Consider the following 16216-nt stretch of genomic DNA (forward strand, 5'->3'; position numbering starts at 1 on the left):
TTGTCGGTTGCATTGTTTACAAATATTTTCTCCCATTCTGTGGGTTGTCTTCATTTTGTTTATGGTTTCTTTTGCTGTTCAAAAGCTTTTGAGTTTAATTTGGTCCCATTTGTTTATTTTTGTTTTTATTTTCATTACTGTAGGAGGTGGGTCAAAAAAGATCTTGCTGTGGTTTATGTCAAAGAGTGTTTTTCCTATGTTTTCCTGTAAGAGTTTTATAGTGTCCAGTATTACATTTAGGTCTTTAATCCTTTTTGAGTTTATTTTTCTGTATGGTGTTAGGGAGTGTTCTGATTTCATTCTTTTACATGTAGCTATACAGTTTTCCCAGCACCACTTATTGAAGAGGCTGTGTTTCCTCCATTGTATAGTCTTACCTCCTTTATTGTAGATTAATTGATGATAGGTGTGTGGTTTATTTCTGGGCTTTCTATCCTGTTCCATTGAATTATATTTCTGTTTTTGTGCCAGTATGATACTGTTTTGATTACTCTAGCTTTGTAGTATGGTCTGAAATCAGGGAGCCTGATTCCTCCAGCTTCATTTTTCTTTCTCAAGAGTTCTTTGGCTATTCAGGGTCTTTTGTGTCTCCATACAGATTTTAAGATTTTTTGTTCTAGTTCTGTGAAAAATGCCATTGGTAATTTGGTAGGGATTTCATCGAATCTGTAGATTGTCTTGGGTAGTATAGTCATTTTGACAATGTTGATTCTTCCAATCCAAGAACATGGTATATCTTTCCATCTGTGTCATCTTTGATTTCTTTCATCAGCATCTTACAGTTTTCAGAATAATGGTCTTTTGCCTCCTTAGGTAAGTTTATTCCTAGGTGTTTTATTCTTTTAATACGATGGTAATTGGGATTGTTTCCTTAATTTCTCCTTCTGATCTCTCATTGTTAGTGTATAGAAATGCAACAGATTTCTGTGTATTAATTTTGTATCCTGAAACTTGACTGAATTCATTGATGAGTTCTAGTAGTTTTCTGGTAGCATCTTTAGGATTTTCTATGTATAGTATCATGTCACCTGCAAACAGTGACAGTTTTACTTCTTCTTTTCCAGTTCGGATTCCTTTATTTCTTTTTCTTCTCTGATTGCCATGACTAGGACTTCCAAAACTGTGTTGAATGAAAGTGGTGAGAGTGGACATCCTTGTCTTGTTCCTGATCTTAGGGGAGGTACTTTCAGCTATTCACAGTTGAGTATGACGTTAGCTGTAGGTTTGTCATATACAGCCTTTATTATGTTGAGGTAGGTTCTCTCTATGCCCACTTTCTGTAGAGTTTTTATCATAAATGGGTGTTGAATTTTGTCAAAAGCTGCTTCTGCATCTATTGAGAGGATCATATGATTTTTATTCTTCAGTTTGTTGATGTGGTGTATCACACTGATTAATTTGTAGATACTGAAAAATCCTTGCATTCCTGGGATAAATTCCACTTGATCGTAGTGTATGATCATTTTAATGTATTGTTGGATTTGGTTTGCTAGTATTTTGTTGAGGATTTTTGCCTCTGTGTTCATCAATGATATTGGCCTGTAATTTTCCTTTTTTGTGGTATCTTTGTCTGGTTTTGGTATCAGGGTGATGGTGGCCTCATAGAATGAGTTTGGGAGTGTTCCCTCCTCTGCAGTGTTTTGGAATAGTTTCAGAAGGATAAGTGTTAACACGTCTCTAAACGTTTGAAAGAAGTTGCCTGTGAAGCCATCTGGTCCTGGACTTCTGTTTGTTGGGAGTTTATAAAGCACAGTTTTAATTTCAGTGCTTGTGGTTGGCCTGTTCATATTTTCTATATCTTTCTGGTTCAGTCTTGGGAGATTATATTTTTCTAAGAACTTGTCCATTTTTTCTAGGTTTTCTATTTTATTGGCATATAGTTGCTTGTAGCAGTCTCTTATGATCCTTTGTATTTCTATGGTGATTGTTGTAACTTCTCCTTTTTCATATCTAATTTTACTGATTTGAGCCCTCTCCCTCTTTTTCTCGATGAGTCTGGCTAAAGGTTTATCAATTTTGTTTATCTTCTCAAAGAACCAGCTTTTAGTTTCATTGATCTTTTCTGTTGTTTTCTTTGTCTCTATTTCATTTCTTTCTGCTCTGATCTTTATAATTTTTTTCCTTCGATTAACTTTGGGTTTTGTTTGTTCTTCTTTCTCTAGTTGCTTTAGGTGTAAGGTTAGTTTGTTTATATGTGATTTTTCTTGTTTCCTAAGGTAAGATTTTATTGCTAGAAACTTCCCTGTTAGAACTGCTTTTGCAGATTTTGGATCATTGTGGTTTGGTTTTCATTTGTCTGTTAGTATTGTTTTATTTCCTCTTTGATTTCTTCAGTGATCCATCGGTTGTTTAGTAACATATTGTTTAGCCTCCACATGTTTGTGTTTTTTACAGTTTTTTCTTGTAGTTGATTTCTAATCTCATAGCATTGTGGTTGGAAAAAATGCTTGATATGATTTCAGTTTCCTTAAAGTTACCAAGACTCGCTTTGTGATCAGTCCTGGAGAATGTTCCATGTGCACTTCAGAAGAATGTGTACTCTTCTGCTTTTGAATGAAATGCTCTATAAATATCAGTTAAGTCCATCTGGTCTAATGTGTCATTTAAGGCCTTTGTTTCCTTATTGATTTTCTGTCTGGATGATCTGTTCTTGGATGAAAGTGGGGTGTTAAAGTCCCCCACTATTATTGTATTACTGTCAATTTCTCTTTTTATGGCTGTTAGTATTTGCCTTATATATTGGAGCGCTCCTATATTGGGTACATATATGTTTTCAATTGTTATAGCTTCTTCTTAGATTGATCTCTTGATCATTATGTAGTGTCCTTCTTTATCTCTTGTAACAGTCTTTATGTTAAAGTCTATTTTGTCTGATATGAGTATGGCTACCCCAGCTTTCTTTTGATTTCTATTTGCATGGAATATCTTTTTCCATTCTCTCACTTTCAGTCTGTATGTGTCCCTAGATCTGAGGTGGGTCTCTTATAGACAACATATATACGGATCTTGTTTTTGTATCCATTCAGCCATTCCATGTCTTTTGGTTGGAGCATTTAATCCATTTACATTTAAGGTAATTATCAATATGTGTGTTCCTCTTGCCATTTTCGTAATTGTTTTGGATTTTGGGTTTTTTGTGGGTTTTTTTGGCTGCACCCCTTGTTTTGTGAAATCTTAGTACCCTGACCAGGAATTGAACTTGGGACATGGCAGTGAAAGTGCCAAGTCCTAACCACTGGACCACCAGGGAATTCCCTGGATTTGTTTTTGTAGGTCTTTCTTCTTTCCTTCCTCTTTTGTTCTCTTATTTTGTGATTTGATGACTAACTTTAATGTTGTGTTTCGATTCCTTTTTCTTTTTTGTGTGTATCTATTGCAGATTTTCGGCTTATGGTTCCCATGAGCTTCTTTTTTGTGTGTATCTATTGCAGATTTTCGGCTTATGGTTCCCATGAGCTTTTGATATAGCAGCCTATATATAAAGAAGATTGCTTTAAGTTACTAGTCTTAATTTCAAATGCAATTCCAATATCCTGCATTTGTGCTCTCCTCTTCTCACAGTTACTAGTTTTGATATCATATTTGTGTGCAGATGATTTCCTACATTAACTGTATGTTTGCCTTTACTGGTGAGCTTTCCATTCATAATTTTCTTGTTTCTAGTTGTGGCCTTTTCTTTTCCACCTAGAGAAGTTCCTTTAGCATTTGTTGCAAAGCTGGTCTGGTGGTGCTGAATTCTCTTGGCTTTTGCTTGTCTGTAAAGCTTTTGATTTCTCCTTCAAATCTGAATGAGAGCCTTGCTGGGTAGAGTATTCCTGGTTTTAGGTTCTTTCCTTTCATCACTTTAAATATGTCTTGCCACTGCCTCTGGCCTGCAGAGTTTCTGCTGAGAAATCACTTGATAACCTTACGGGAATTCCTTTGTATGTTATTTGTTGCTTTTCCCTTGTTGCTTTTAATATCTTTTCTTTGTCTTTAATTTTTGTCAGTTTGATTACTCTGTGTCCTGGCATATTCCTCCTTGGGTTCATCCTACCTGGGAGTCTCTTTGCTTCCTGGACTTGGGTTACTGTTTCCTTTTCCATGTTAGGGAAGTTTTCAGCTGTTATCGCTTCGAATATTTTCAAAGGTCCTTTCTCTCTCTGTTCTCATTCTGGGAGGCCTATAATGTGAATGTTGGTGCATTTAATGTTGTCCCAGAAGTCTCTTAGACTGTCTTCATTTCTTTTCATTCTTTTTTCTTTATTCTGCTCCATGGCAGTGATTTCCACCATTCTGTCTTCCAGCTCATTTATCCATTCTTCTGCCTCAGTTATTCTGCTATTGATTCCTTCTAGTGTATTTTTCGTTTCAGTTATTATTGTATTGTACATCTCTGTTTGGTCTTTAGTTCTTCTATGTCTTTTTTAAACATTTCTTGTATCTTCTCAGTCTGTGCCTCCATTCTTTTCCTGAGATCTTGGAACATCTTCGATATCATTACTTTGAATTCTTTTTCTGGTAGATGGCCTATCTCCACTTCACTTAGTTGTTCTTCTGGTGTTTTATCTTGTTCTTTCATCTGGGACGTATTCCTTTGCCGTCTCATTTTGTCTAACTTTCTGTGATTGTGGTTTCCATTCCACAAGCTGCAGGATTGTAGTTCCTCTTGCTTCTGCTGTCTGCCCTCTGGTGGATGAGGCTGTCTAAGAGGCTTGTGCAGGCTTCCTGCTTCCTGCCCACTGGTGGGTAGAGCTGGTTCTTGTCCCTCTGGGCAGGGCCATGCTCAGGAAGACTTTAAGCAGCCTGTCTGCTGATGGGTGGGACTGTATTCCCGCCCTGTTCGTTGTTTGGCCTGAGGCGTCCCAGCACTGGAGCCTACAGGCTGTTGGGTGGGGCTAGGTCATTGGGAGGAAATGGCAGCCTCCCTCCAGGAGTGCTCATGCTAATGATTACTCCCCACAACTACTGCTGCCAGTGTCTTTGTACCTGCAGTGAGCCACAGCTCCTCCCCTGCCTCTCCAGGAGACCCTCCAATACTAGCAGGTAGGTCTGGCCCAGTCTCTTATGAGGTCACTGCTTTTTTTCCCTGGGTCCTGGTGCACATGAGACGTTGTCTGTGCCCTCCAAGAGTGGAGTTTCTGTTTCCCCAGTCCTGTGGAATTCCTGCGATCAAACCCCGCTGGCCTTCAAAACCAGATTCTCTGGGGACTCCTCCTCCTCTTACCAGGCCCCCATGCTGGGAGGGCTGACATGGGGCTCTGGACTTTCAGTCCTGTGGGAGAACTTTTCAGGTATAATTACTTTCTAATTTGTGGGTCGCCCACCCAGTGGGTACGGGATTTGATTTTATTGCAGTTGTGCCCCTCCTACCATCTTGTTGTGGCTTCCTCTTTGTCTTTGGGTGTAGGGTATCTCTTTAGGTAGGTTCTAGTGTTTTATTGTCGATGGTTGTTCAGCAGTTAGTTGTGATTTTGGTGTTTTTGTATGAAGGAGTGAGCTCATGTCCTTCTACTCCCCCATCTTGCAACTGTCATCCTGAACCCATTTTTTATTCTAAAAATTTTATAGTTTTACAGACTACATTTTGATCTTTGATCCATTTTGTGTTAAATTTTATATATGGTATGAGGTAGAGGTTTAACTTCATTATTTTGCCTGTGGATATCCAGTTATCCCAGGACGATTTGTTGGAAGACTGTTCTTTCTATTGAATGATCTTGGCTCCCTTGTCAAAATCTAGTTAACCATAGATGCATGGGCTTATTTCTGGACTCTCAATTCCATTGCATTGATATATATGACTGTACATATGCCAGTACCACATGGTCTTGATTACTGTAGCTTTGTAATAAGTTTTAAAACTGAGATGTGTGAATCCTCCAACTTTATTTTTTTTTGAGATTGTTCTGGCTATTCTGGATCCTTGCATTTCTATATGAATTTCAGGATCAGATTTCCCATTTCTGCAAAAAAAGAGGAGCTGGAATTTTGATAGGGTTTGTATTGATCCTGTAGATCAATTTGGAGAGTATTGTGATCTTAACAATAGAGTATATATTTTCTCTATATAAGATTGTGCCATTTGCAAATGGAGATAGTTTTATTTTTTCCTTTCCAATTTGTTGCCATTTGTTTCTTTTTCTTGTGTAATTGCTTTGGCTAGAACCTCCAGCCATGAGAGGTTGAATAGAAGTGATGAGAGCAGACATCCTTGTTTTGTTCCTGAGTTTAGAGGGTTAGCTTTCAGTTTGGCACCATTAAGTATGATGTTAGCTGTGTGCTTTTCCTAAATGCCCATGATCAGGATGAGGAAATTCCCTTCTATTCCTAGTTTGTTGGGAATTTTTATCATGAAAATATGTTGAACTTGTTCAGTTGCTTTTTCTATATCTGTTGGAATAATCTTGTGGATTTTGTCCTTTATTCTATTACTAAGGTGTATTACATTGATTGATTTCAAATGTTGAACCAAGTTTTCCTTTGGGGGATAAATTTCACTTGATCATGGTGTATAAACCTTTTCATATGTTGTTTGATTTGGCTTGCTATTATTTTGCTGAGGATTTAAAAATCTATATTAATAAGGGTTATCCCATAGTTTTTTTGGGTTTTTTTCTTGTGACGTCTTTGGTTTTGGTATCAGGGTATTCAATAATATTGGCCTCTTAAAATGATTTGATAGTGTTCCTTCTCCTTCTATTTTGAGAAGACTTTGTGAGGGATTGGTGTTAATTCTTTCAGTGTTTCGTAGAATTCAACAGTGAAACCGTCTGGTTCTAGGTTTTTCTTTGTGGAGAGTGTTTTGTTTTTAATTATTATTATTATTGATCCAGTCTCTTTATTTGTTATAGTTCACTTCATATTTCTACGTGTTTTTTTTTTTGAGTTTCAGTCATTTGGGTCTTTCTAGGAATTCGTCCGTTTCATCTAGGCTATGTAATTTATTGGCATGCAGTTGTTCATAGTAGCCCCTTTTTTATTTCTGGAAGTTCAATACAATGTCTCTTCTTTCATTTCTAATTTTAGCAATTTGTGTATTCTTTATTTTTTTTTCTTGGTTAATACCACAGTGGTTTGTCAGTTTTGTTAATCTTGTCAAAGAACTAACTTCTGGTTTTACTGATTTTCTCTATTGTTTTTCTAGCCTGTTTTATTTCTGCTATAATCCTTATTATTTTCTTCCTTTTGCTTGCTTTGAGTTTGCTTTTCTTTTTCTAGGTTCTTTTTTTTTTTTTTTTTTTGCGGTACACGGACCTCTCACTGTTGTGGCCTCTCCCGTTGCGGAGCACAGGCTCCAGACGCGTAGGCTCAGTGGCCATGGCTCAAGGGCCCAGCCGCTCCGCGGCATGTGGGATCTTCCCGGACCGGGGCATGAACCCATGTCCATTGCATCGGCAGGCGGACTCTCAACCACTGTGCCACCAGGGAAGCCCCTTTTTCTAGATTCTTAAGATGGATGCTTAGGTTATTGATATGAGATATTTCTCTTTTTTTAAATATAAGTTTATACAGCTACAGATTTCCCTCTAAGCACCACCTTAGCTGCATACCATACATTTTGTTTATCATGTTATATGTTTTCATTTTCATTCATTTTCATTCATCTCAAAATATTCTTTAATTTCCTTTGTAATTTCCTCTTTGACCCATTGGTTATTTAGAAATATGTTGTTGAATTTCCTCATATATGTGAATTTTCCAAATTTCCTTCTTTTATTCATTTAATTTTATTTCATTGTTGCTGGAGAACATACTTTATATAATTTCAGTCCTTTCAAATTTATTGAGAGTTGTTTTATGGTTTAACTTGTGGTATATCCTAGAGCATGCTTCATGTGCACTTGAGAAAAATGTGTATTCTATTATTGTTTGGAGGAGTGTTCTAAAGATGTCTGTTAGGTCCAGTTGCTTTATAGTGTTGTTCAAGTCATCAGTTGTTTCTTCATTGATCATCTAACTGTTCCACCTATTATTGAAAGAGGGATATTAAGTCTTTGACTGTTAGTGTTGAATTGTTATTTCTCCCTTCAATTCTGTCAGTTTTTGCTGTATTGTTTTTGCTTCATTGGGGTTGCGTTGTTAGATGCAAATGCATTTATAAATGTTATCTTCTTAATGGGTTGATCCTTTTTTCAGTATATAATGTCCTTCTTTATCTCACAGATTTTTGTCTTAATATCTACTTTGTCTCATGTTAGTGTAGCCACTCCAGCTCTTTTCAGATTAGTGTTTACATCATATATCTTTTTCCATCCTTTTATTTTCAACCCATTTGTGTCTTTGGATCTAAAGTGTGTCTCTTATAAACAGCATACAGTTGGGTCTTTAAAAAAATTTATTCTGCCTGTCTCTGCTTCTTATTTGGAGTGTTTAATCCATTAATATTTAACATAATTACCCATAAGGTAGGATTTACATCTGCTACTTTACTATTTTTTTGTATGTTTTATGTGATATTTGTTCCTCTGTTTCTCCAGTACTGCCTTCCTTTGTGTTAAGTAGATATTTCTGGTGCACTATTTTAAATCCCTTAACCTTTCTTTTACTATATATTTTTGATTTATACATAACAGAGTTACAAACAAAAACTACATATTTATATGTCTTCTACATGTACCTATGTTGCTACATTTTCTGGTACCCTTTATTTCTTTATGTGGATTCCAGTTATTATCTAATCCCCTTTTATTTCAGCCTGAAGAGCTCCCTTTAGCATTTCTTACAGGGCATTTTTTTTTAGCCTCACAGTCTAGACCCCACCAAAGGGTGGACACTGGTAAATTATCCCACACAATTTAAATTGGGATTAAAGAGAATTGACATCTTAGCAATATTGTATCTTCCTAATACAGGGACACAGTAAGTCTCACCATTTTATTTAGGCTTTTGATTTATCTTGTCAGCATACTGTAATTTTCAGCATGTCAAATATTGGACATATTTTTTTCTTAGATTTGTACCTAAGAATTTCATGGATTTTGGTACTGTTATAAATGGAACTTTTAAGAAATATCAGTTTCCAATTGTTTGTTGCTAATATATAGAAATACAATTGATTTGACCTTGTATCCTTCAACCTTACTAAACTCACTTATTCTAGGATTTCTTTTGTAGATTCTTTGGGATTTCCTATGTAGACTATCATGTCTGTTGTAAGTAGAGACAGTTTTATTTCTTCCTTTCCAATTTCTATGCTTTTAATTACTTTTTCTTCCCTTGTTGCACCAGCTAAGGCCTCCCGTATGATACTGAATAGGAGTGGCAAAAGCAGATATCCTTGCCTTTTTCCCAGTCTTAGGGGAAAGCATTCAGTCTTCCACCAATACTGACACTAGTTGTAGGTTTTTACAGACATAATTTATCACATAGAGATGGTTCCCTTTCATTTCTAGGTTACTGGGTTTTTATCATAAATTAATTTGAATTTTGTGAAATGCTTTTTCTGTGTGTGTCTACTGAGATGGTCATATGGTTTTTCTTGTATAGCCTATTCATGTGGTGAATTATAGTAATTAATTTTGAATGTTGAACAAGCCTTGTATTACTGGAATAAACTACACTTAGTCCTGATTTGTTATCCTTTTATATATTGCTGGATTCATTTTGCTAATATTTTTTGGAGTATTTTTGCATCTATATTTATATGCTTGAGTTAATATATAAATAAGTACCAAGTACCAGAAGGACTTTCACTTCCAGTAAATGTACACTATGCAATTTGTAATAACTCTCCGGCTAAAGACAACTAAAAAGCAGTGACACATATTCATAAGATGCCATTTATTTTACAGTTAAAAATGTCATTTTAAAAACAATATAATATTTTTGGATCTGGCATAGAATTCTTTTCTCTTTTTTCGTCTAAAGGTAGACATAAATGCATTAACCTGCAACCTGCAGACTCTAGAGGAAAAGAATAAGCAACTGGCAGATCAAATTGCTTCCCTAGAACTTGAGCAAGCAACTTCTGATTACCATTGGGGGTATTAAAAGTCAGTCTAAAGTAGCAATTAATGACTATGAGTTTTAAAAAACAATCAGAAATCAGGAGCTGGGTTTCCTTCTTCTTTTTTTTTTTTTGATAATTATCACAAGTCTGAATAATGCAGGCTAAATATGTCAGAGAGCCCTGTGGTATTCAGACAATAGAGGATTTAGGAAAACAAGAGTTTAAGACAGCCTTTAAATGTCTGCCTACACAGAGGATCTATAATGCTGAAAAGCACCAATATTTCTAACGTTTTAAAATATTTTCTTTTCCATAAATTGTGAGGAACAAACTTGTATTTTTTTTCTCTTTCTGACAGTTCCATCCATTAGGAAATCAATAGTAAGTTGGATTCCTAAAAGCTATTTGACAAGGTCAATCCATTACAAATAAATGGTAGGAGTCTTAAAACATCTCCAGGTGAAGGAGATTTAAAGAGATGATTGTTATGTTAAACAGCTAATAAGTTTCCCATGTGCTTCTGAATACTTGAGAAAGAATTAGCCATTGCTTCTATAACATGCAAATCATCTTTCAAAATTCCAAAGAAGGCGCTGATGTGAAGTCTGCCTTAATCGGAACTAAATTCTTTCAAACTCTGTCATAAGCTGCTCATTACTTCAACTATAAAAAATTACAGAGACTAAATCTAAATCCTGGGACTTCCCTGGTGGTGCAGTGGTTAAGAATCTGCCTGCCAATGCAGGAGACACAGGTTCGAGCCCTGGTCCAGGAAGATCCCACATGCCACAGAGCAACTAAGCCCGTGCGCCACAACTACTGAGCCTGCGTTCTAGAGCCCGCGAGCCACAACTGCTGAGCCCTCGTGCCACAACTACTGAAGCCCACGTGCCTAGAGCCTGTGCTCTGCAACAAAGAGAAGCCACCGCAATGAGAAGCTCATGCACCCCAATGAAGAGTAGCCCCCGCTCACTGCAACTAGAGAAAGCCCGTGTGTAGCAACGAAGACCCCATACAGCCAAAAATAAATAAATAAAAATTAAAAATATATGTAGAAATACTCTTACATTTTCATGGCTTTAGAGCCAGACTATCTATGTTTCAATTTTGGCTGTGACCTTGGGTGTGATCCTTAACCTCTCGGAGCCTGAGTTTCTTAATCTGTCAAAATGGGGATAATCATACTATTATTAGGAGGTTGTTGAGGTTAAGTAAGTTAATACATGTAAAGCACATAGAGCATTGCTAACATTTATTGAATTCCTAGTATCTCAACTGTCTCAGAAGAAAGCTTGTAAGTTCCTATCAGAGCAGCAAGGTGCATTAGCTCTAATTCCTGGTACTGTCTCAAACCATGCCTCCCTCCCCCAAGATTAAAGATTCATCCATGTCCTTTCCTGTTGGCCAGGCCTCAGCTGGGCTTATCCACCCACCTGGTTTGGGTCTCTCTGGAAGACCATATCTCAGTCTGCATGATTCCTTCATGTCTCTACTGCCAGTGAGCAGGACTGTGGCCTTATCCTATTAGTGACTTTGACGGGTCTTGCAAGTGATTTGCTCAATGTTGATTCTTGCCTGTCCACAGCACGTCTTGATTAAGGTCTCCCAGTGATATCCCATACCTCAATTCCACCTTATATGTCTATGCATAGAACCTTCTCTGACCAAGCCTGCCTGGAAGTGCTTCACTTGGCTGTATGAGTCTTGAGAGGTTAAGAACTTTTTTTTTTCTTTTTTCAATCTGAGCAATGTTATTAAACCTATTGCCATTCAATGCCGGCAGTATATTTTTGTTCTTTGAGAATTAACACTTGAAATTCTCAATAAAAACTACCCTCCAGTATAACCTCTTACTGATTTTTAGAGATATACATATGAGTGTGTTGTGTATGCCACACCACAGATTTAAATTCAGACCTGGTTACAATATGTGGCTCCATTTACTGTGTGACCTGGGCAAGTTCTTAACCTCTATGGCCTTCAGCGCCAAGGGGATCTCCCCTAACTGTGGGGTTCTACTGTGCATACCCATATCAAAATAGTTACTACATTTCTAACTACTAAGTTAGAAATTGACCTGCTTATGTATCTGCCTTCACTCTCTTCTAATGCAAGAAGAGTAGTTACTCATCTGTATACTCTCTTGCCTACCATAGCGCCTAATACATAATAGGTGTTTAAGAAATGTTGATTCGGTAGAGCACAAAGGGTCATGTCTGTCTTACCAGGCTGTGAGGATTAAATGTCATACTGTGAGTAAAGTGCCCCTCACAGGGCCAGCATATACAGTGTACTTGTATAAATATCATTTCTTCTTTTTCTCACACTTCCTAATTTTAGGTTTATGTTTGCCATTTCAGACTTTAATGACTGTGTAATTTTTAAAATTTTTTATTGAAATATAGTTGATTTACAATGTTGTGTTAATGTTTGCTGTACAGCAAAGTGATTCGGTTATACTTTTATATTTTTAAATATTCTTTTCCATTGTGGTGTATCACAGGATATTGAATATAGTTCCCTGTGCTATACAGTAGGACCTTGTTGTTTATATATTCTATATATAATAGTTTGCATCTGCTAACCCCAAACTCCCACTCCCTCCCTCCCCCATTCTCCCCTCCCCCTTGGCAACCACAAGTCTGTTTGCTATGAATGATGGTGTAATTTAAGTCCGTTACCACAGGCAGTCATGCAGGGAAATGCAATGAGAAAAGATCCAAATGTGAAAAAGTTATTATTCCTGGATTCAAGTTAAATGACTATTTGCCCCACTTCTCATTTGTATTTTAAACACACATTTTCAAATGGTAGCACCAGACAGAAGTAGAATTAGTTGCATACACAACTAGGATTATAATGACTTGAAATTAAACAATGTATTAAATGTAGTATTTCTCAAAACTAGGGTGGCATTCAGTCAGTGTATACTTGTGAGGGTGACAGAGTTGGTTCCATTTGCGGGGGCCTATGTCATACTGGTTGTTAAACATTTTGAATAAAATTCCTACTTAACAATCTACTTATAAAACAGCTTTACCAAGATGCTACTATCTCTTGGTTTTATGTATCCTTCTAACAGCTTCTGCTAACTTTTAGAGCTTACCCAGATGTTTAAAATTATTTTAGAAATCACTTTGTGGCTTACTGTTGATCCTTATCAACCTACCTTTCATATCTTAAGATAATTCTTTCTGTGTTAGCTTCCTGCTTTTCCAAGGAGTGATGTTTTTGTGTTTGAGTTAAAATGTATATTCTAACCATTAGCATTTTTTCTTTGTATGCTGTTTCTCAGGTGATACTCCAGTTTCTGTTTTGCTCTGTATATTAATAATCTTTATAGTATATTGCCAAGATTATTTAAGCAAAGGTTACATTGAGTTCTGCATTCCACAACTCAGAATCTGAGATATTCACTCATTTAAGTGGTCTCCCTCTAATTTCTGGTGTTCCATCAATTTTCTTAAGTACAGGGCCTATTTAAATAATCTGAAAACAGTAATTTAAGTTACTGCCTTACCATCTACTTTCCTTTAGCAACTGGAACAATTTATTTTTGTTTGTCATAAATTTAAATAAGTGACTTTGTGTCAAACAGTATCACATTTTGATTTTTCTTAGTTTTCACTTATCAGTGCATTAGTGTTTTCTTTGGTGGCAAAAAGGGAAAATTATTTTAAAAGTGTATTTGAAAGAGTAATAGAATTCTTTATGCCTTTGCCTAAAAGAGGGAATTTTATTGAGGAAAAAAGTGCCATTATTTGAAAAATTCTTGGACACATTTTATAAGAGACCCAGACTATCCAAGTTATTTAAAAAAATAAAAAGCCTTCCACATTCCAAGAAGGCAAGCAAAGTTATTTTTGAGTGTTTTTATTTGTAATAGCTAGCATATTTTCGGTTAAATCTGGCTCTTGACTTTTTGTAAGCTATACCTACATTTTGCAACACATTGGGCACTTTGATTTATAGGACTTGGAACTGAATTTTAAGTTTCAAATAATTCAGCTTTTATGGTTATGGTGTAGCTTTGTTTTTGTAGCATTATTGGCCATCCTTGTGATATATTTTCCGCTGAAGGCTTGATCAAAACATAATCCCAAATGTTGCATTCATGGGATGATTTTACATCATAGTTTCCAAAATGAAAAATATTGTGGTAAAGGAGGACTGTATGTCTTCCACAGACAGAAAATTGATGACTAATGTTATGATAATATATTATTACTAGCCTCCTATTTATTGATAGCAGTCTACATTTTCCTTAGGTTATTTTGAAACCAATACTTTATTGGTCTGAATGCTTTAAAAAAATATTTTCCTTTGCTTTAGTGGGAGCAACACACAACGATTAAAAGTGAATGGACCTAGCGTCTGTCATACAGAGTGAAGTAAGTCAGGAAGAGAAAGACAAATACCATATGCTAACACATATATATGGAATCTAAAAAAAAAAAAAAATGGTACTGAGGAACCTAGTTGCAAGACAGGAATAAAGATGTAGACATAGAGGGACTTCCCTGGTGGCTCAGTGGTTGAGAATCTGCCTGCCAATGCAGGGAACACAGGTTGGAGCTCTGGTCTGGGAAGATCCCACATGCCGTGGAGCAGCTGGGCCCTGTTCTGGAGCCTGCAAGCCACAACTACTGAGGCCGTGTGCCACAGCTGCTGAGGCCTGCGTGCCTGGAGACTGTGCTCTGCAACGGGAGAGGCCACCACAATGAGAGGCCCGCGCACCGCAAGGAAGAGTGGCCCCCACTCAGCGCAACTAGAGAAAGCCCGCGCGCAGCAGTGAAGAGCCAACACAGCCAAAATAAATAAATAAATAAATAAATTAGTTCCTTTAAAGAAAAATGCAGACATAGAGAATGAACTTGAGGACACAGGGTGGGAGAGGGAAGCTGGGGCAAAGTGAGAGTAGCATCGACATATATACACTACCAAATGTAAAATAGCTAGTGGGAAAACAGCAGCATAGCACAGGGAGATCAGCTCGGTGGTTTGCGATGACCTAGAGGGGTGGAATAGGGAGGGTGGGAGGGAGGCTCAAGAGGGTGGGGATATGGGGACGTATGTATGCATATGGCTGATTCAGTTTGTTGTACTAACACAGAAACAAACACAGTATTGTGAAGCAATCATACCCCAATAAAGATCTATTTAAAAAACTTTTTTTGAAAAAGTGAAACTTTAAAAAACCGGAAGTATGAATATGTATAAGTAGGTATGAAATAAATATTGATCTGATAGGACAGATGCCTAGATAGCCATAATAGTTAATTACCCACTGATCTAATATTGGGTATAAATTTTAAAATGAATGTGCATAATTTTACAGTGGGACTAATCACTACTTATAATTTTTCCATAGGTTTTTATCAAGTCTAGAATGTCTAAAATGGCTTAATTCTTCTAGCCAAGACAACTACCAAGGAGAAAACAATGCTCCAGATTAATGTGACCTCTTAACAGAATATATGCTATCATGAAAATATTTTGAACAGGAAGAAATGAGTTACATGTTATACAGTAATCTAGTTTGGAATGTGTTTTTACTTTTATTTGGAAAATATTCACAATATTTAAAATGAAATAAAGTGCACTACAAAGAGATGAGTAAAGAATAGCTGTAACAATGTTGGAGATAGTGAGGAGTGTCTCTTGTGTAAATTAATATCCCAATATACATGGTTTCATCTTTACAGACTAGCCCAAAGTTGAATATAAAACAAAAATCTAAATTCTTTGGCTTTAAATGCTGAAAAGGCTCTTTTGTTCTTTTATTCACAAATTAAGCAAATGTAAAGCAGAAATAGTGATTATGTCAACTTAGGATATTTACCAACATTATTAAGACTTTGAACTTAAAATTTACTGGAAATGACCCATAGTGCAGCTGGTTGACCTACGTGATTAAGAATTCGTGTTCTTAGTCACATCTGCTTGTGTGTGTATTATTCCTACAATGGACTTATGAAGATGATTTTGACATATGGCAAATATCAGTATTTCCTGTTATTAAGATGTAACACTGAAATTGATTATGGAAAGTGAAAACTTCTATATTCAGTCACTAATAGTGTTCCTGAAGTACCAGTAAGGTTCAAAGTTTAATCAAGAGAAAACTATTTTATAGTTACTTCCTCTGACAAAGTCTGAGGGAAAAAAAATAACTCATTATTAAAGGCTGTTTGAATGATTAAATACGTAATTTCATGAAATATAGAGACTTCAGTAATGTTTGTCCTAGATAACATTGTGTTGAGTACTTGATCAAACAATGTT

The 16216-nt window shown here is 36.4% G+C and overlaps 1 protein-coding gene across 1 annotated transcript in view; it reads left to right on the top strand.

Moving 5' to 3' along the window:
• The window catches only part of CCDC150 (coiled-coil domain containing 150), a gene marked incomplete at both ends in the record, with an annotated part of 85455 nt that overhangs the window by 26439 nt on the left and 42800 nt on the right, over window positions 1-16216 (top strand). The window contains 2 exon segments of the mRNA XM_082841910.1: window positions 9850-9960; window positions 9963-9965. Of these exon segments, the coding sequence (XP_082698036.1) occupies window positions 9850-9960; window positions 9963-9965 (114 nt within the window).

This window comes from Leucopleurus acutus (assembly GCF_964270905.1).
Source record: "Leucopleurus acutus genome assembly, chromosome: 6".
Lineage (NCBI taxonomy): Eukaryota > Metazoa > Chordata > Mammalia > Artiodactyla > Delphinidae > Leucopleurus > Leucopleurus acutus.